The 22,855-nt window shown below is 37.2% G+C and overlaps 1 protein-coding gene across 1 annotated transcript; it reads left to right on the forward strand.

Annotated features, from left to right (window-relative positions):
* Positions 1 to 5,089: 5,089 nt before the first annotated feature.
* Positions 5,090 to 6,430, forward strand: LOC149404292 (uncharacterized). Its single transcript, XM_089605404.1, has 2 exons — positions 5,090 to 5,294; positions 5,481 to 6,430. Exons 1-2 carry the CDS (start codon positions 5,256 to 5,258, stop codon positions 6,228 to 6,230), a joined length of 789 nt encoding a protein of 262 aa, XP_089461530.1. The 5' UTR covers positions 5,090 to 5,255; the 3' UTR covers positions 6,231 to 6,430.
* Positions 6,431 to 22,855: the final 16,425 nt, after the last annotated feature.

The raw sequence follows: 22,855 nt of genomic DNA on the forward strand, positions 1-22,855 counted from the left end.
CATTAAGAAATACAGTATCGCAGACTCCACAATGGAAGCTAAATATATATTGTGACGTCCAAGGTAGCCTCTTGAGGCTGTCTGGGCTAAAGAATTTCTTGGCCGGACTAGAGGTGGTTCCTAACGTGAGTGAACCTATTCAACTCCACTGTGATAACATCGGAGCCAAAGCAAACTCAAAGGAACCTCGTATCCATAAGAGAGGAAGGCATATAGAACGAAAATACCACCTTATAAGGGAGATTGTTAGGAGAGGGGACATGGCTGTCAAGAAGATCTCGACGTTGGATAACATCGTGGATCCGATGACAAATGGGTTGCATAAGCATGTGTTCACTAAAACACATCAAAGGATGGGTCTTAGGAATATGCCACATCTTCTCTAGGTCAAAGTGGGAGATTGTTAGTCTTTAGTCCTTAAACAAACCTAACAACAAATGAAGAGTCAAATATAGATTTGCATGAACAAACTCTTCATGGTTTGCTTAAAACTGTATATTCACAATCTAAGGGTCAAATGGCTATTGATCTCAATATGATTGTTAGGAGAATCTATGATGTCTGGTTATGGGACATTGAGAGTTGAAGACTCTATAGTTCTTCCTAAGTATCTTCTGAAGGTACTGAATTGACCAGTGCACTTCTAGAGACAGAATAAGGACAAACCATTTAACCTCTTATGTCTCGAAGTCACTATGTATGAATTGCATCGTGCTTACATCAATTCTGAAATGAGACATGTCATTTCATAGCTTACGTACTCTCATTTGAGAAAGTCAGAGTTCTAGATTCACTATGTGATATAGACAAGACCTATTGGTGAAGTACTAAGTTATGAAGATATCAAGAGTAACTTTGTGAAGATCTCATAGATATGGAATTAGACAAGTCAAAACAAGAAGCTAAGTCAAAACAAGAACTAGACAAGTTTTACGAAAATTGTCTAAAGGGTAATTTTGTCCTTTTGGACATAGGATGGTATGAATGTCAATAAATAAGTTTTTTGACATTGTCATATGATGACAATGGATTCAAGTCACACGGCCACATTTGAGAAATTGGGCCTTGAGGATTGAATTTCATTTCATGGAATTTTATGTGAAAATTCTTAATGGGCTTTTCTTATGTTGTCATGAACAAATAAAGAAACATCTAGAAGCTCCTTCTAGAAGCTCAAAACCGTTCAACCTAAGCAAGAGAAGATAGATTATTTTGTGCATTGATGTATGAAGATACTTGCCAAAAGAAAAAGAGGAAACAAATTTCCTCTAGAAGGAATTGTTTTGGGGGGCCAAAGAGGGAGCAAGCAAAAGAGGAAACAAATCCATGTGGAAATGAGGGCATGCCTTGGACGTGCAAGGTAAGGAAGAGGAAATGAGATTTGCTCATGAATATGTGAGAAATTTTTTATATTCCGCCGCTTTCTAAAAGCGATAAATCTTTTCTTAACCCTAGATCTATTCCAACACCAAGTTCTTTGACTCATTCGTTAATCACTACTTGTAGATGCTTGAATACTTATGTCTTGAAAATTCGAGATATGATCTGAGCGGAAAATGATTCACATATATGGAATCTAGCCTTCCGGTAAGAAGGTCAATATTCACTCACCTAAGGGTTGATTCCAGATTGCATGCACTTTCGTAGTAAGTACGTACGAATTTTTTTTTTGCTGGTGAAGCAACGATATAACAGAATGATTGACCTTTCTCGATATGGATTTAACTTGGAGGATTAAGATCATGAACTGACTATATCAATGGAAACTCTTACGATGAGTAAATTATAATTCTAGTAATAAGAAGAGTATAGTCTTGACTCATTTTGTGGAGTGTCACTAAGATTGACGAATCAATTAAATAAGAGAAAATATTTTTTTGTGTGTGTCTATTTTGATAAGATTTGTAGGAGCTTCTGTTACTAGGTCCATAGTTTCCTAGTCGGCCCTGATAAAGATGAATAAGAACTCTCTTGTAATAATAAGATTTATTGTTTACAATCTCACAGCTGTAAATTGTCTAGCAGCATTTATTCGAAAATTTGTCTATTTGCCTAATTAATTATTTAGTGTTGAATTAATTACTTATAGTTAGAACAAATATTTATTGAAGTGACTAAAGTTGGGCCTTATGTACACTGTAAAATTCAAAAATTCATAGGCCCAATACCACTAGTTGGACACCTACTCTAGGGTTTGAATACCCAATATTCTCTTTTTAATTAGTTGTTAGATTTGTGGAAAAGAAATCAGGTAACTGAATAAATAAGAGAGATAATAATAATGGTTGAGATATTCTCTTTCTATTAAATAAGGAAACAAGATACTGACATTTATTCTCTCACATGAAATATTCCTAATAACTAGGAGAATAATAATGGTAGAGAAATTCTCTCCATTAAATAAGGAAATAAGATATTGTCCTCATTATTCTCAAATATCTAGATTTCTTAAATATATGAGAAAAATAAGAAAATATAATATCCAAGGTTCTCATCAGATGAATGAGAATAAAAGTAGGATTTGTAATCAAGATGAAATGGTTCATGCCGAAGTACATAAGAAAATCGATTGCTTGTACTGTTCTCTAGTTCATACTATTCAACTAGCAAATCTAGATCATATTAATAATTCTATAATTAATTAACTAGATATTATAATTTATTATATTCCGCACGGTTACAGGGATATCAATTCCCAACAGTACGCAGCGGAGATAAAGCTCACCAGGAAGTACAACATTGCCGTGTATTTTCGGACGAGCTCTAGTCCTTTGACACTGAATTATCGACGAAGAAATCAGAGAATCCGAGATTCGATCCGAAGGCGGAGATCGACACCGCAGTCAAATTGAGCCGAGTCCGTGGTTGTTACCGAGGAGCGTCCGATCATCAACATCATCGCCGAAGAAGAAATCATCGCCTAGGGTTCCGATGCGAGTGAGGTGCAGAAATGGAGGGCGACGGAGATTCGCCGATGAGGACGACGAGGAAGGCAATGGGTGTTAGAAGTAGTCATCAATGTATGATAAATAAAAAACAATCGCTCAAATGGACTGTCAAATCACAAATTTATTTGTTGCGTTTCACTTTCTCGAATGAGTCATACCCACAATAAATTGTTATTGATTTATTGATATCGCTGTCAATAAATTGTTTAGTTTATTTACATGGTCGTCAATCATCTATATGATTTATTGACATTGTCGACATTATGATTTTTTTTGAAATTTGGAAAAACTGGGAAAAAGAAAAATCTACAAATTCGTTTAAAAATTTATGACATTTTTACATTTTATTGACATCGATGTCAATAAATCTTCAAAAGATTTTCCCAGAATTGTTTGAAGATTTTTTGACATCATATCAATAAAAAGACAATCATGTCAATAAATCTTCAACGATTTTCGAAATTCTTCAGAAATCTACGAATTTGTTTGAAAATTTATTGACATTTTTACCTCTTATTGACGTCGATGTCAATAAATCTTCAAAGGATTTTCTCAGAATCGTTTGAATAATTATTGACATCGATGTCAATAAAAAGACAACGATGTCAATAAATCTTCAACAATTTCCCAAATTTTTCAAAATATACAGATTTGTCAGAATTCTAACAATTGTTCTTGAGCATGAAGTCACTGAAAAACATAAATTATTTTTAGCTAAGTACGAGAGAGAGAGGGAGAGAGAGAGAGAGAGAGAGAGAGAGAGAGAGAGAGAGAGAGAGAGAGAGAGAGAGAGAGAGAGAGAGTAAATAAAATGATAATAAAAAATGATATTTTATTGAGGGTATTTTTGTACCAAAATATACAAAGTAGTCATAGTTTTGTATTAATTAGACATATTGGATTTTGATCTTAAACTAGTGTGAAAGTCATAGTTTAGAAATAATCTGAACATAATACATAAAGAGGTCTTGATCATGTCCCTTCCCATATAAATTAGTTTTTATTTTTTATTTTTTATTTTTTATTTTTTTGGCTGGGCCCAAATGCAAAGAATTTGTGATCATTATAATTTGCTTTTAGTAGTTAGACAAAGAAAATTAGGTAGAGAAAGATTCATTTTTTAATCAAGATAGAGAAAGACTAAAGAAAGTAATTGTTGAGCAATAATGAAACATTTAATTATAGATTAGAGAGTGGCCCACGACACCAGTAAAAAGGGAGTGGGCTCATGCCAGTTCATGTAAAATAATGTATTATATTATTAAAATAACGAGTATTCTCACTCCCTTTCCCAAAAAAAAAAAAAAAAAAAAAAAACCCGAGTATTCTCAGTGATTCAAATAATTAACATGTGAATTTTGAAAAACTGAGACATAGAAATAACTTAGCGTATTTTGTTATTCTGTTGTCTCTGAAGTCAGAACTGCGGGTGAATACTTGCGCTCCAAAAGTGGGTAAATATAAATAAAACAAGCACTGATCATATACATGTGCAAGTTATAATTAAAAGTATATCATAGTTATGAAGAAGAGCAGTGATAGTCTGAAAAATGAAACCGGAAGTCGTAGACCCTAAAGCACATTGAAAATAAATAGAAGGAAAAGAAAATGCTAGTACCGTAGTACCACTTTTCTTCAGAGTCTAGTCCACCCTGCCATCAAGCACCACAGTGCCTTTTCCTTTACTTGCATTCGATAAATGGTCTACTTTTTCTTAAATTATCATTCATGTAATTCATTATTCTCATATACATGTTATATATTTCTAATAATTAGTAGATCAAGTGCCACATAAACTTTTTCCATGCAAGAGAGGAGTCACTAATCTTTTGATATTTGGTCTTCCCGGCACAACTTCCTAAAGAAGAAGAAGAAGAAGAAGAGAGAGAGAGAGAGAGAGAGAGAGAGAGAGAGAGAGAGAGAGAGAGAGAGAGAGAGAATCATGAAGAAGCTTATGAGTTAAGCAACCAATAGACGAGACATAGTACATCATTCTCAAAACCCTAAAAAAGCAATAAAACAAAAAGAGTCAATACATTGGGAGTGATAATATAATAGACATATATGAGTAAAGAACAAAAGAACAATCTAAATTATTTGTATATAAATACACAAAAGGACTGCCCTTTGCTTTTACTTCATTCTCACAGATCTCTTATTGCCCTCTCCCTCTCTCGCAATCGCTGCATCTCTTTCTTTGTTTGATATGTGATTCTCCACTACATACTACTACCATATAAACAATAAACCTACAATAAAAGCAAAGATAGGAAAGACAGAAGGAATATATTTGTATCAACTTCTATCATGGTTTTTTCATCTCTTCCTCCGTCCAACTGGCAACAGGTATTTATACATAGCAAACCCTCTAATTTTTTTTTTTTTTTTACAAACTAATAACTTTAATATATATATATATATATATATATATATATATATATACATCACGCATGAATATACCACATATATTTGATTTGTGCTTTACGCAACAGCAATAACACAACTGTATCTAAACTGTTGTTATATTCACAGCAACCAAATGACCAGTCTTATAGCAATAACAACAGCAGTGATCAGAGAACAGCAGTGGTTGAGGCAGGTCAGTCACAGTCGCAGATGCTGAGGCCCGGGTCGATGGCGGATCGGGCTCGGATGGCAAACATTCCGATGCCGGAGATGGCGTTGAAGTGCCCTCGCTGCGACTCAACCAATACCAAGTTCTGCTACTTCAACAACTACAGCCTCACACAGCCCCGCCACTTCTGCAAGACCTGCCGCCGGTACTGGACACGTGGCGGCTCTCTACGCAACGTCCCAGTCGGCGGCGGGTGCCGACGCAGCAACAAGCGCTCCTCGTCATCCAAGCCCAAGCCCAACCCCGGCCCACCCTCGCAGATGCGATTCATGGCCTCCGCGCCGCCCCTCATGCCCGATTACTTCTCAGGAGGAGGAGAGATGGGCCTCCACTACTTCGGCTCAAATACAGATCATCTGATCATGGACGGAGAGCAGTGGCGGTTTCCTTACCTCCCTGCCGAGTCCAGCTCCGGAATAACTCAGCAGATGGCCTCAGTTAAAATGGAAGACAACATCAACAACAATAATAGAACTCCTCATATCGCACAGCTGTTGGCTGGCACTGATCAGCAGTACTACCTCTGGAATAATAATAATAATAATAATAATTATCATAATAATATTATTAGTAATAATGCCTCGTGGACGGACCTTTCCGCTGGATTTTCCTCTTCTTCTACAACAACGGATAACCTATGCCCATGATATTCACTACAAATCACCCTTCCCTACGTTGATAATCATATATTTACCCGTACTGTCTTGACTCAGCAGTTGCTTTTATTTTTCTTGGTGTGGCATTTAGTTTTAAAAAGCTCTTTTTAGTTACATGTATGAAAGTGATTATATATATCCTCGTATAACCCTAGCCTCAATCAATGATAGCAATTCGATGTTTTTTTGTTTTTTATTTGTTCTTTGGGTATTAAGTTTAAATCAAAATGTATGATTGCGCCATCAAGTGCAAGAATTAATATAGTATAACAAATGTAGGTTTTGTTGTTGACTTTAGTCGTCTATATTGTGCTAGTTTTGTGACCCAATGTAATTATGTTTCATAGAATTAATTGACAAAGCATCTCTTTTGGGTCGCCAATGTTTGATGCATCATTGAATTTACCAAAAAAACTAGATGATCTGCACAGATTTTTCCTTTTGGCACAATGGGCATGTTCGCACGTATATACATCTTTCATACTAACAAGATCTGAACTAAACAGAGAGAGAGAGAGAGAGAGAGAGAGAGAGAGAGAGAGAGAGAGAGAGAGAGAGAGAGAGAGAGAGAGAGAGAGAGAGAGAGAGAGAGAGAGAGAGAGAGAGAGATTGGTTGATTGACTAATTCACTAACTAATCAGTTACTTTGATTATAAATACCGTTATGAATATGATGAGACGACACACTACTACAAATTGTGGATGTTACAACACTTAATAACTGTTGTGAAATGATTCTACAACACTTCTGTACTGTTGTGTAATCCAATGTTGTAGAAAGCTTCTACAACACTTAAATAACCGTTGTGTAATTGGAGATTTTAGAACACTTAAATAACCGTTGTGGAATCTCGGAGATTTTACAACGATTAGTTAAGCATTGTAGAAGCTTCTACAACGGGCTCTGTACCGTTATAGAAAGTCTCGCTGCAGTGAGGTTTACATGTCGCTTTTTAATAGAGCGACGTGAATTGTGTTTTTTTGTACAAATTTAAATGGCCACTTGAACCAGTCCTCCTAATTGGGATAACATGGTGGTACTTTAACATCATAGCATCAAATCATTACATTTATACCCATCTCAACACAAGGAATAACAACAATCAACAGAGGCTATGTTTGCAATAGAGATAATTGCACAAGGTACACCATACCGTTGTGTAAGGTCCAGACTGTTCATTTTTTTATAACGGGAAAAAATAATTGTTGTAAAAAGTCTCATATCTTACCACAGTTCAAAATAACCATAGTAAAATGTCTACTTTTCACAACACTTAATTTAAGTATTGTGAAAAGTCGACTTTCTACAACATTTAAATTAAGTGTTGTAAAAGTCCGTTGTGTAATCCACAGTTTGTAGTAGTGACATGTCCAAATGAATGCTTAAGTATCTGTATCTCACATTCTCCGTCATTTCTCTCGTAATTTCCTACGGTGAACAAACTCTTTTCCAAACCCTTCACCCTTCTATCAAGTTTGAGACTTAATCTCAGCCGTTAATGTATAACTAACTACTATATAATGGTTTGCATTTAACATGCCCCCTCAAACTAGACATAGAGGATCATGTTTAGTTTAGATACTAAGAAGACATTCTGGGGCAGGGTTAACAGCTTGGTGAACATGTCAACGACCTTTTCTGTGGTGGGCAAGTAACGAATTTCCACATCTTTAGACAACACTTTTTTTCTGGGATGAAATGTGCGTCTATCTCTATGTATTTTTTCCGGGCATGGAATATAAGATTAGATGCTAGAGATGAAGAACCTAGATTGTCGCACCAAATCAGTGATGGCCCTGGTTCTAGTGGTACACCCAGCTCACTGAGTAAAGACTTGAGCCATATAATTTATGTGGTTGCAGAGGATAAGGCTGTGTACTCGGACTCTATGGAGCTTCGTGCTACACCTTCATGTTTGAATGTCTGTCATCTAGACTACTTGTCCAGTCAACGTCAGCATAAACGGTGAGGCTCAATGGAGTTGCAGCAGTGAATCTGAGACCAAGGTGAGGTGTACCAATAAGATGACGGAAGAGTCTTTGCATGCTAGCCAGTGCTTCATGGTAGGTGCTTGTAGATATTGACTTAGTCAATTGACTGTGAACGAGATGTCTGGCCTTGTCGTCTCCAGATATTTCAACGAGTCTATGGTGCTCCTATACAGTGACACATGTTCATAAGGTTCGCCATCCCCTTAGCTGAGTTTTATACTTGGACACATAGTTGTTGGACTTGGATTTGAGCTTGCCATGTTTGTTTTCTAATTAGAAGCGGCTTGTCACTTCTAAATTTTAGATCGCTTCTAAAAGTCATTTTTGTAGCAGTGGAACTAATCTCTGGTAGCTTCAAATCCAATAAAGAAGCTAATAGAGCCTAGACTCTTGAGCTTGAAGTACTTATCAAGATCTGCAATGACCTTTTTGATGAGCTCGAGATTGTTCCAAGTTAGAAGAATATCATCCACATACACCAAGAGGAAAATGCATGTGGATTCTTTCTTGTAAATAAAGAGTGACACATCCAAGTTCTATTTGACTTTGAAAATCCACTTATTGGAGACAATGCTCGTGGCTTGTTCAACATGGATTAAAGACCAAGTTTGATTGTCCTACACGACAATGTACTATATATTTAATGCAGCTTTCCACAATGGGTTAGACAAAGCATCGAATACAAATAATGGTTCATCAATTATACTACACACAGTTGATTCAACATTGAAGATTTTTGGCTTAGTAATTCCGTCTTTTAACCTTGTGTTCATGGTGTGTGTTGTGAGTGTGTTTTGGCTGTGAGGTGGACATGTTGGGAGACTATAGGTTATTGAGAGTACTGATATTTGTGGTTTATGGGTAAAACAATTTGTAAAGGTGAGTTTGGACTTGGACTAGGTAGTGTGGCGATTTCGTGTTCTGTGTATGGATATTGACTAGTGAGTTGTGTTGTAAGAGAAGTTGTGCATTAGTTATGGTGATTTTAAGGCTTGTTCTCTGTGATTGTGGTCTGTGTACTAAGTATGAGGACAAAAAAGGCTTTGCGAGTTTGGAAAAATCAATGGAAACTATAGTGACTGACTGTTGAACAAAGAAACATTCTTGGTTTTCTGAGAAAACAACTCTGCATTAGGAAAGTAAGATTCATTGAAAATCATAGACTTAGAAATATACACATAACCCGTGGAGTGAAGACACATATAACCCCTATGTAATGGACTGTAACCAATGAACACACACAAAGATGACTTGAATCTAAACTTGTTACGAATTATAGGGTCAAACCATGGAAAACAAGAACTACCAAACACTTTGAGAAAGTTATAATCAAGTTTTTAATTGTAAAGAAATTCAAAGGTGATTTCGGGTTGAGTGTGTGAGAAGGAAGACTGTTGATGGTGAAGATAGCACTAACAAATACATCCCACCAAAAACTGTATGGGAGTTTTGCAGTGGAGAGAAAGATTAAACCCATTTCTGTGATATATTGCCGCTTTCTCTCTTCTTTGCCTTGTTGATGTGTGTGAGAGCATGAATGTCTAAAGGTTATACCTAAGGTTGTAAGGATATATAGTACAGGTCTATATTCACCCCCAATCTGTTTGAATTGCTTTGAATTTCATGAAAATGGTTTTTGTTTTTGACTTAGTGTGTAATTGATAAATCTAGGTGAAACGACGTAAGATCATCTAAAAAGTATATATATAATATTTGTAACCATTTTGAGATATGACTAGTGAGGGTCCCCATACATCTGAGTGAACTAGTTCAAAGGGTTTGGTTGTGTGAGTTGTGACACGTTTGAAAGTAAATTGAAGCATTTTACCAATGATACAATCATAATAGAAAAAGCTATTTACTCAAAGTAGTATTATATATTGTAGACATTTCAAGATACAGTTGACTGACGATATCCTTTGGTACATGGCCTAATCTTTGTGCCAAGTGTTGGCATCAAAAGTTCTAGACTGATTTGAGGTTGTATTACACACAAAGGACTTCAAATAGAAGTCTTGAAAAAAATTAGATTTTGTACCCTACACTTTGACTCACAATAAACAACAGGTAAAACATAATGATCAACATACTTTGACACCAGAACTATGACACAATTTAATATAAGTTTCATTATAGACAGATTACAAATGACCATCAAGGTTTGACCCTAGAGCATGAAGTCTTGGCTTGAGTAGGATTGTAGACTGAGAGAGATATAGCTGATACATAACGTCTTTAAGAGCTATAGCCAATAGTACTCTCATCGAAGCCTTGTGCTTAATGAGACATTCATCACAGTAAAATTCAATTGGTACTAGATTACCATGATTAATTCTCGAAAATGAATCACCAATGTGTAGTATATGTAGAGAAGAACCGTTACTGACTGTTAGCTTGTTCTTTCCTTTGTACTATGACTGGTTGTTGATATTGGAGAAATCGAAAGTGACGTGATATGTTGCTCTAGGTTCCATTTCTGACCAGCCTATTCTTCATTGCCTACTACAGTGTAGGCTTGAGTGCCTTGTTGTTTTTGTTGACTCTGATGTGCTTGTGGTGACAAGCTTTGTGACTGTGGTGCTGCGCCATTGAAATTCACATCTAATCGATGGAAGGATTTGACGGCAAGAGGACCAATTTGGATGCAGAGTTAGCACAGTGGACGATTGTTGGAATTGTTTCAACCTCTTCTTCCACCGCTATTGCGACCTTGAGCGCCGCAACCTCCATTTTTACCTCATCCACCACGATAGGCCAAATTTGCTGACGGCGTTGAGTAGTTCCCTGTGTTTGAGATTGAATTGAGTAATTCAATTCTCATCTCTTGAGGTTGAAGCGCGAATTGCACTTTTGGAAGCGTATGTGTCTCGGATTGACGGGTTAGATTTATGATTATTGATTCATAATCGGATCCAAGTGTTAAGAATATTGCCCACTAAGGATAATAGAATAAACATGAATGCTTTCTTAATATAATAGAAAGCTTACTTTATTAGCATCATTGATTAGTGAGTTATTTTCTAGTTAGAATCAATATCAACTATCATCAATAGCCTTCGTATTAAACTGAACTTCATGCTGGGCATCTAAGTTCGGGTTGTGAGCTAAAATATAGTCGGTGATTGATCCATGCCTGGATAGCGGGATCTAAAATCACATAGGTGGAACACAAGTGAAAGGTTGATCACTTGGGGGAGCATTATGCACATTTGGTATGTGTGACAGATTTTGGTTGTTGATGTGCGTTTAAGCACCATTACGACACACTAACCGGGATCGCTACGATGGTCAAGTGAGACTTAATCTAAATACTGAAGTGGTCACAGACTTCTAGGTAGTCTTACCGGATTCTTTGACTCATTCGTTAATGGCTGCAGATATATGCCCATATACTTATGCCTTGGGAATTCAAGATATGATTTGAGCGGAAAGTGATTCACAGATACATAATCCAGTCTTCCTGAAAAAGGGTCAATTTTCATGTTTTCAATGATGCTCACAAGAAGAGTTGTAGTCTCTATTTATGTACATTTGATGTAATATAGTAATAAAAGTTAAAACGTTAATTCATTCTTCCTTGTCTATTTGAAGCTTTATGATAATCTATAGTCTATAGTCCTTAAACAAACCTAACAACACATGAAGAGACAAAAGTAGATTTGCATGAACAAAATCTTCATGGTTTGCTTAAAACTGCATATTCACAATCTAAGGATCAAATGACTATTAATCTCAGTACGATTGTTAGGAGAATCTATGATGTCTGGTTATGGGACATTGAGAGTTAGAGACTCTATAGTTCTTCTAGGTATCTTATGAAGGTACTGAATTGACCAGTGCACTTCTAGAGACAGAATACGAACACAACCATTTAACCTCTTATGTCTCAAAGTCACTACGTATGAATTGCATCATGCTTACCTCAATCCTGAAATGAGACATGTCATTTCATAGCTTACATATTCTCATTTGAGAAAGTCAGAGTTCGGATTCACTATGTGATCCTGAACAGGACCTATTAGTGAAGTACAAAGTTATGAAGATGTCATGAGTAACTTTGCGAAGATCTCATAGATATGGAATTCATGTACAAGATTGCCGAAATGCAATGTATATCACCTCATGCTTTGTTCCTTGGAATGTGACTAAATGAACTGGCCATTGTCCAAATTGAGTCATGACTCTTTTGGATGAATCAATGTGACTTGTTAGCTCATCGTCAATACATTGTTTCTAACTAATTCACAAGCGACTAAGGAGTTGAGGAAATAACAGCTAGAAGGGTAAAATGGTAATTTGTAAATCCCGACTAGCTGATGATATTCATGAAGGGTAAACATAGATAATATTCAGTGGATCCACTTATCACAATTAAGTTGAATTCTTAAGTAGAAAATAAATTCATTTGAATCTAGAGATTCTCAGTGTCAACTAGTGGAGTCAGTTGACATTAAGCTAAACTTGGAAAACGTTTGTGAACTTTCGAGTCCAAGTATGTTAGCTCAAGCTTTGTTCATTTGGATCAATGAGGTCACTGTCACAAATCATATCGTGTAGGATTAGTTAAACTAGAAGCTAACTCAAAACAAGAACGAGACAAGTTTTACGAAAATTGTCAAAAGGGTATTTTTGTCTTTTTGGACATAGGATGAAATTAATGTCAATAAATTTTTGACATTGTCATATGATGACATATAAACACTCGGCCATGACAAGATTTTGGGCCTTGAGGATTAATTTCATTTCATGCAATTTTACTTGAAAATTCTTAATGGGCTTTTCTTATGTTGTCATGAACAAATGAAGAAATATCTAGAAACACCTTCTAGAAGGTGTCTTTGCCGTCCAACCCAAAGACAAAGAGAGACCAATTTTGTGTATTAATGTATGAAGATACTTTCCAAAAGAAAAATAGGAAACAAATTTCCCCTATGAGGAAAGAGTCACACGGCCAAGATAAGGCAAGAGAGAAGCAATATAAAAGAGGAAACAAATCCAAGGACTTGCTTCATGAGGTTGCACGTCCAAATGGAAAAGAAGGAGGGAAATATTTTGCTCATGAATATGTGATATTCTATAGAAGAGGAAACTACCTTGTTGAAGGAAATTCCGCTCCAATAAATAGAGCCCTCATTCCTCTCATTTTATTCATTCCAAAGTTTTAGAGATTGAGAGCTTCTCTCTCTAAAACCTCTTTGACGCCCCCTCTCCCTCTCTCTCTCTAATTTCTTTTCGTTTTTTTGGCACCTAGGTCCACATTTGGCCTAGTGTTTTAGCTCTTCGATTCTTAGACTTGTTCTTGAGTCGTCATGTTTAAAAGTGCCCACACACTAATTCCTTTCTTTCTCGAGTGATTCTTGTGATGAAAACTTTCGTGGTTACAACCTTTCTAAGGCTTCTCAACGTTCAAGCTTCACAAAGGTTTGTAAACGAGTATTGCTTTTAGATAGTTTTAAATATAAACATTTGCTTGCTCTTTGTCTAGGTTAGTAAAATCGTTTTACTTGTGTAAAAGAAAATTTTTAAATTCCGGCGCTTGCTCGAAGCGTTAAATATTTTCTTAACCCTAGATCAATTCCAACAAATGGTATCAGAGCTATGGTCAAGATATGCATGTACATGTGATTAAAACTATGAGCTTGAAAATCGTTTTCGAAAGATTACTCGTTTTTTGACAAGTTAGGATTGTTACCTTAAGACTTTTTTTTTAATTTATTGCTCGCGTCTTTAAATTAAAAATTGTTGGAATCGATCTAGGGTTTAAGAAAATAATTAACGCTTCGGTAAGCGGCGGAATTTTAAAAATTTTTCTTTACAAGTAAAACCAGTTTTTACTAACCTAGACAAAAGAGCAAGTACACGTAATTAAAAATATTATGAGCTAAGAAGTTTACTAACCTTTCTTGAAGCTTGATCTTTGAGAAGCTCTTAGAAAGTTGCAACGCTCGTCTCCCCTCGCAGCACGTCCCTCTTTCTTTCCTCGGCACCTCGAGCAACCACGAAAGTTTCTATCACTAAATCACTCGAGAGAAAAGGAATTAGTGAGTGGGCACTTTTAAACACTACGACTTAAGAACGAGTCTTGAAGTCGCAGAGCTAAACACTAGGTCGAGTGAGGACCTAGGTGCCAAAACAAAAAATCGAAAATAAACTAGAGAGAGAGAGAGAGAGGAGTTCGGCCACAATGTCTAGAGAGAGAGTCTCTCAATCTCTAACTTGTGTGGGAATGAATAAAATGAAGGGAATGAGGGTCCTATTTATAGGAGAGGGGTTGGCCTTGGAAAGAAGTAGTTTCCTCTTATTTTCCAAGCCTTTATGAGCAATCTTTTATTACCCATTCCTATCAACATAGGCGCCCACCCCATTCAATCCACAAGGGATTAGTTTCCTCTTTTGTTTCCCTTCTTGGTTGCCTTGGCCGATTCTCCTTGTTTCCTCATAGAGGAAATTTGTTTCCTCTTTTTCTTTTGGCAAGTATCTTGATACATTTATGCACAAAATATTCTCTCTACCTATGGGTATGTTGGGCGCCCAAACTCATTCTAGAAGGAGCTTCTAGAAGCTTCTTCATTTGTTCATGACAACATGAGAAAAGCCCATTAAGAATTTTCAATAAAATTCTTATGAAATGAAATTAATCCACAAGGCCCAATTAATCATATTATGGCCGAGTGTTACTTGTCATCAAATGACCATGTCAAAAAATTTATTGACATTCATTTCATCCTATGTCTCAAAAGACAAAAATACCCTTTTGACAATTTTCGTTCTTGTTTTGACTTAGCTTCCAGTTTAACTATTCCTACTCGATGTGATTCGTGACAGTGACCTCATGGACCCAAATGAACAAAGCTTGAGCTAAACACTTGGACTCAAAAGTTCACAAACCTTTTCCAAGTTTAGCTTAATGCCAACTGACTCCACTAAAGAGTTGACACTGAAAATCTCTCGGTTCAAATGAATTTATTTTCTACTCAAGAATTCAACCTAATTATGATGAGCGGATCCACTGAATATTATCTATGTTTACCCTTCATGAATGTCATCAGCTAGTCGGGATTTACTAAATTACCATTTTACTCTTCTAGCTGTTATTTCCTCAACTCCTTTGTCGCTTGTGAATAAGTTAGAAACAATGTATTGACGAGGTGCTAACAAGTCACATTGTTTCATCCAAAAGAGTCCGGACTCAATTTGGACACTGGCCAGTTCATTTATTCACATTCCAAGGAACAAAGCATGAGGTGACATACATTGCATTTCAGCAATCTTGTACATGAATTCCATATCTATGAGAACTTCACAAAGTTACTCATGACATTCTCACAACTTAGTACTTCACCAATAGGCCCTGTTCGGAATCACATAGTGAGTCCGAACTCTGACTTTCTCAAATGAGAATACTAAGCTGTGAAATGGCATGTCTCATTTCAGGATTAAGGTAAGCATGATGCAATTCATACGTAGTGACTTCGAGACATAAGAGGTTAAATGGTTTGTTCTTATCTTGTCTCTAGAAGTGCACTGGTCAATTCAGTACCTTCGGAAGATACCTAGAAGAACTATAGAGTCTCCAACTCTCAATGCCTCATAACCAGACATCATAGATTCTTCTAACAATCGTACTGAGGTCAATAGTCCTTTGACCCTAAGATTGCGAATATATCGTTTTAAGCGAACTACGAAGAGTTTGTTCATGCAAATCTACATTTGTCTCTTCGTAAGTTGTTTAGTTTGTTTATGGACTAAAAGACTAAGGTTTTATCATAAAGCTTCAAACAAAGAAAGAATGAATGAAGGTTTCAACTTTATTATTAAATGAATAGGCAATTACAGGCAAGAGTCTTTATGAGACTTTATTACATCAAATGTACAAAATAAAGACTACAACTCTTCTTGTGGGCACCATTGACAACAAAAATCATGTTGATTTTCTATGACTTTGAGATGTTATTGAAAAACATTAGAATCAGTTCTAAAAGTTTTTAATTTTTTATAATGAAAAACGTGTTTTTAAAGTTTGGGAAATTTCGGGTAATTTTTTGACTAGATCTTTTGTCTTGCTTGTTTCGTTTGTTTACTCGTTTCGTTTTATGTTATTTGTTATTTACTTTTATACTATGTTGTTAGCATGTTAATAAAACACATATAAAAGCTTTAACAACTATCTAAAACGTTCCGTTACACTCGATTCCTTTTCGCACTCAAGTCCGAACTTTAATTATTTCTAGTTTTCTTCGAGCTCGAGAAAACCGCAGTAAAAGAGTCATAACTCTTAGCTCCGAATTCTAAATTTAAAGATTCCTGAATCAAATTAAAGGTCTTTTTGTCCTCTTTCCAATGCAGTTTTTTAGGTCAAAAGGACGTCGGAACCGCCAGTTATGGCAATTTTACTCCGAGGTGCGTGGCTGTTCCGAAAGTCCAGTTTTTTAGAATTCTGGATTTTCAACCCTACTACCATGAGTTATAGAACTCTAATGAAAAAATTTCCTTGAGAAATTTTTTTTTTTCATAAGATTATAAACATAATGTGAAAGATTAAAATGTTTTGATTTTTGAAAGTTTAATTGAAATTGAATTTTTACGAAACTACTTTGAATTTTGAAAAACCGTTTTCGCTTTCAAACTTGAAAATATTTTGTCATCCAAATCAAATAAGTTTTCAAAATGTTTTCAAAACTATATCTATATCACATATGTTCAAAATCTATATGCTCTTGAAAATTTGAGTGGGAGGTCTCCTCGTAGACGAGCCGAAAAATAAAAGATATATAATCTTAAACTTTCAAGTGTTCGAGTGAGTTGAAGTTCACACTTCCCTCATGCACTTTCCCGAATAGAAAATAGGAAAATGTCCGAGTATGTACCTTGTGCCTTTATGCACTAACACTGCTCTTCCTTGAACATGAAGATCTAGGATTCCTTTCTAGAAGTCCACTCTATCGCTCTATAACTAGGAAATTTGTTTCCGAACTTATAAGAGACGATGTGCCAACTCTAAAACTAAGTGGGAGGGTTATTAAACATGAGACTAATAGTCACTCTTGTGGCCCTCTCTTCAATGAGAGTTCTCTATGGCATTTTTGCTTCGATCATTGCTCAGTGAGCTACGTCCGAGAGTGAGACGATGACGACAAGGCCTCCTCTTGTGGGATTGTTTTTTCAAAGTTGACCTTTTGGACTAAGTGGTTGATTGCACACTTAGAGTCAATCCCTAGTAATCCTCTCGTGAGGCTCTGCGAAAGGATGTGAGTGATCAAACCAATTTAAAAGGTGGCTAGTCAAAATTGGTATATTGACATCTTGGCTAAGCATTAATGATGTGTCATTTACTTATAAAAGGAGATTTTTTGCGGCATTCTCTTCAGTGAATAGATTATCATTTCGTTCATAACACCTTTGGATTTTATCAAATCTTAAAAACTTAAATCCTAAACCAAAAACTAATCGTAATCTTGTTTCAACTCTTATAGGTAAAATGTCTCTCAACCTCCCTCAACCATTCTTTCCTCGAATAAACTCGAAGGCGAAAATTACGTCGACTGGAAACGTAACCTCGACATAGTCCTTACCGTCGACAAGCACAAATGGGTACTCACCACCCCCTGTCCTCAAACGAATGATGATTCGACACAAGAGGAAAAATCCGCCCTGGCGGCCTGGCTCCGATCCGATGAGATTGCGAGGTGCTATATTTTGGCATCTGTGAGCAATGTGTTGCAACAATAACATTGTGACATCGAGACTGCCGCCGATATGCTCTACAATCTCCATGAGATGTTCGGAGGGCAAGGACGTAAAGCAAGGCAACAAGCGGTCCGACAGTTTATGAACTGTCGCATGAAGGCTGGAACTCCCGTTAGAGATCATATGATGCTGATCATTAGCTATCTAAACGAAATGGAGATCCTTGGATCTGAGATTGATGGGGAGACTAAAATAGACATGATCTTGGAAACTCTCCCCGAGTCTTTTGATACCTTCAAGCTGAACTACTCCATGAACAAGCTAGAGTACACTATTACCAACCTTATGAAGGAGCTTCACACCACTGATGGACTCACTAAGAAAAAAGAGGACTCAAGGTGAGGTACATGCTACTGCCTCCCTCTGGATCTAAGAAGAGACCTCGCAAGGCCGAGAAGAAGAACCAACCTAAGGTTCAAAAGAAGAAGAAGATGCCAAAGGTTCCGAAGGGGGACAAGTCTAACGTCAAGTGCCACCACTGCAAAGAGCCTGGTCATTGGCGTATGAATTATCATGCCTACCTCAAAACTAAGGAAAAAGGTATTATACTTGTTACCGAAGCTTGCTTAGTAGCTGATAATGTATCATCGTGGATTATTGACTCCGCTGCTACTAACCATATTTGCTGCTCCTTGACTGGTTTTAGGAAAAGCAAAAGCTTAGAGGAAGGCGACTTCTGCTTCAAGTGGGGTGATGGGAGCTTAGTGTCTGCGAGGGCTGTGGGATCCATGACGCTGTCTTTTGAAGACCGCACTTTAAATTTGAATAATGTTTATTATGTTCCTTTCTTTGGGAAAAACTTAATGTCTGTTTAAAGTTTATAAAGAATGGAATTCGTATTTCTTTTTCAAATTCTTTTGTCACTGATGCATGTAAGAAGAATGCTCTTTTCTACATTTATCCCACGCAACCCTCTCTTTTAGACACTGAAATAGATAATGATCTAGTTAGGGAGCCAAAGAGGATCAAACTTTCTGAATCCTCTGATCTAATAGAATCAACATATCTCTGGCACTTAAGACTTGGTCATATCAGTCTAGACAGGATTAAGAGACTTGTGAGGGACGGTCCACTCCAAGCGTCTGCAATAGGTTCGCTAGCTACTTGTGAATCTTGCATAGAAAGAAAAAAAACTTAGCGACCTTTCTCCGATAAGGATCGAAGAGCCAGTAAGTTGCTGGAACTAGTACATTATGATGTATGTGGTTCGCTCAGCCAACAGGTACGTGGAGGATATGAATACTTTGTTACCTTCACAGATGATTACTCGCGATATGGTTTTGTCTATTTGCTCAAACACAAATCCGAGACCTTTAACGTATTTAAGGTCTTTAGGGATTTAGTGGAAAAGCAAACTGGCAAAGTGATCAAAACCCTTCGATCTGATCGAGGTGGTGAGTATATGTCTGGAGAGTTCGATGACTTTCTTAAAGAAGAAGGTATCGCTTCTCAGCTTACCGCATCTGGCACACCTCAACAAAACGGAGTGTCAGAGAGAAGAAACCGAACTCTTATGGAGATTGTTAGATCAATGATGAGTTACTCATGCCTCCCTCTTTCCTTTTGGGGATATGCCCTCAAAACAGCCGCTTACATTCTGAACCAAGTTCCGTTTAAAACGGTTCCTGGTACTCCTTATAAACGATGGACTGGCCGTAAAGTAAATCTTGGCCGCATCAAAATTTGGGGTTGCCCTGCACACGTGCTGAGGCAAAAGACTAGCAAGTTGGCTAGTAGGTCAGATTTGTGTCTGTTCGTTGGATATCCAAAGGAAACCAAAGGTTTCACATTCTATAGTCCCGAGGACGATAAGACTTTTGTTAGCACGAATGCTCGATTCCTTGAGGAGGACTTTATGAAAGATGTAAAACCTAGAAGCATGATTGTGCTTGAAGAAAAGTTGGGTGAGGAAGCTTCTACCTCATCTGTAAGAACTGTTCTTACCCCAACTGAAACACAACCAAACTCATAAGAATTTCGTCAAGTAGTACTTCGACGTAGTGGGAGGGCTACTCAAAAGCCTCTCAGGTACATGTCTTATGGAGACACTCTCGTAGCCGTCTCTGACATGGATGATCCTGTTTCCTATAGCCAAGCGATGGCTTGTTTTGATTCAAACCTTTGGCTTGACGCCATGAAAGTTGAAATGCACTCGATGTATGTCAACAAAGTCTGGAAACTTGTAGACCTTCCTGAAGGGATTAAACCCGTAGGGTGTAAGTGAATATACAAGAAGAAAATGGGTGCGGATGGAAACGTCGAGACGTTCAAAGCACGACTAGTGGCTAAGGGTTATACTAAAAAAGAACGGATTGACTATGAAGAAACCTTCTCGCCAGTTGCGATGCTTAAATCCATCCGCATACTTCTATCCATAGCTGCAGCTCTCGACTATGAGATCTGGCAAATGGATGTCAAGACTGCCTTCCTGAATGGAAATCTTGACGTGCGCATTTATATGGCTCAACCAGACGGTTTCATGGAAGAAGGTCAAGAGAGCGAGGTTTGTGAGTTGCTCAAGTCCATTTATGGACTAAAGCAAGCATCTAGGTCATGGAATATTAGATTCGATGAAACTGTGAAAAGCTTCGGCTTTGAGCAGTCAATAGATGAGCCATGTGTTTACAAGTTAATGCACGAAGGCAAAGTAGTGTTTCTGGTAATATATGTCGATGATATATTACTCATAGGTAATGATGTGGGTAAGTTATCTGAGATTAAGGTCTGGCTGGCAAACCAATTCGATATGAAGGACCTAGGAGAAGCCGCGTACATTCAGGGGATCTAAATCTTTCGAGATCGGAAGAACCGGACTCTGTCGCTCTCTCAAGTATCTTATATTGATAAGGTGATGGATCGCTTCTCGATGCAAAATTCCAAGAAGGGCCAAACACCCTTTAGGCATGGAGTCTCACTCTCTAAGAACCAGTCTCCCAAGACTGCACAAGAGATTGAAGACATGAGGAAAATTCCTTATGCCTTAGCCGTAGGAAGCCTCATGTATGCTATGCTTTGCACTAGACCTGATATCTGCTTCGCAGTTGGCGTATTTAGCTGTTTTCAATGCAACCCTGGACCCGAGCACTGGATCGCTGTTAAGCATGTTCTTAAATATCTTCGAAGAACTAGGAACTTGATGCTTACATATTAAGGTAATGACGTGACTATGACGGGATATACTGACTCCGATTTTCAAGCGGATAAGGATTCCAGGAAATCCACTTCGGGATCTGTGTTCATCCTTAATGGTGGAGCTGTTGTGTGGAGGAGTGTTAAGCAATCTTGCATTGCTGACTCCACAATGGAAGCAGAAGATGTGGCTGCTTGTGAAGCATCCAAGGAGGCTGTATGGCTTAAAAAATTCCATAAGTATTTGGAAGTCGTTCCAAACGTCGATGAGCTCATGACCCTTTATTGTGATAACAGTGGGGCTGTCGCTAAATCAAAGGAACCTCGAAGTCATAAGCGCTCTAAACATATTGAGAGGAAATACCTTTTGATTCGACAGATCGTGCAGCGCGGAGACATGGAGGTGAAGAAGATCTCAACGGTGGACAACGTGGCATATCCATTCACCAAGGCCCTAGCGAACAAGGTCTTCGACCAGCATCCGGATGGATTAGGCATGAAGGACTACTCACATCTTCTTTGAGTCAAGTGGGATTTTGTTGTCAATCGTGCCCACAAGAGGAGTTGTAGTCTCTATTTATGTACATTTGATGTAATATAGTCTTACGAAGACTCTTCCTTGTAACTGCTTATTTATTAATAAAAGTTGAAACGTTCATTCATTCTACCTTGTCTATTTGAAGCTTTATGATAATCTATAGTCTATAGTCCTTAAACAAACCTAACAACACATGAAGAGAGAAATGTAGATTTGCATGAACAAACTCTTCATTGTTTGCTTAAAACTGCATATTCACAATCTAAGGATCAAAGGACAATTGATCTCAGTACGATTGTTAGGAGAATCTATGATGTCTGGTTATGGGACATTGAGAGTTGGAGACTCTATAGTTCTTCTAGGTATCTTCTGAAGGTACTGAATTGACTAGTGCACTTCTAGAGACAGAATAAGAACACAACCATTTAACCTCTTATGTCTCGAAGTCACTACGTATGAATTGCATCATGCTTACCTCAATCCTGAAATGAGACATGTCATTTCATAGCTTACATATTCTCATTTGAGAAAGTCAGAGTTCGGATTCACTATGTGATCCTGAATAGGACCAATTAGTGAATTACAAAGTTATGAAGATGTCATGAGTAACTTTGCGAAGATCTCATAGATATGGAATTCATATACAAGATTGCCGAAATGTAATGTATATCACCTCATGCTTTGTTCCTTGGAATGTGAATAAATGAGCTGGCCAGTGTCCAAATTGAGTCATGACTCTTTTGGATGAATCAATGTGACTTGTTAGCTCCTCGTCAATACATTGTTTCTAACTTATTCACAATTGACTAAGGAGTTGAGGAAATAACAGCTAGAAGGGTAAAATGGTAATTTGTAAATCCCGACTACCTGATGATATTCATGAAGGGTAAACATAGATAATATTCAGTGGATCCACTCACCACAATTAATTTGAATTCTTGAGTAGAAAATAAATTCATTTGAACCGAGAGATTCTCAGTGCCAACTCTTTAGTGGAGTCAGTTGACATTAAGCTAAACTTGGAAAAGGTTTGTGAACTTTTGAGTCCAAGTATGTTAGCTCAAGCTTTGTTCATTTGGATCCATGAGGTCATTGTCACAAATCATATCGAGTAGGATTAGTTAAACTAGAAGCTAAGTCAAAGCAAGAACGAGACAAGTTTTACGAAAATTGTCTAAAGGGTATTTTTGTCTTGGACATAGGATGAAAT

Source organism: Urtica dioica, chromosome 2, assembly GCF_054948205.1.
Source record: "Urtica dioica subsp. dioica isolate 48M chromosome 2, U.dioica_male_clone48M_v1_H2, whole genome shotgun sequence".
NCBI classification, from domain to species: domain Eukaryota; kingdom Viridiplantae; phylum Streptophyta; class Magnoliopsida; order Rosales; family Urticaceae; genus Urtica; species Urtica dioica.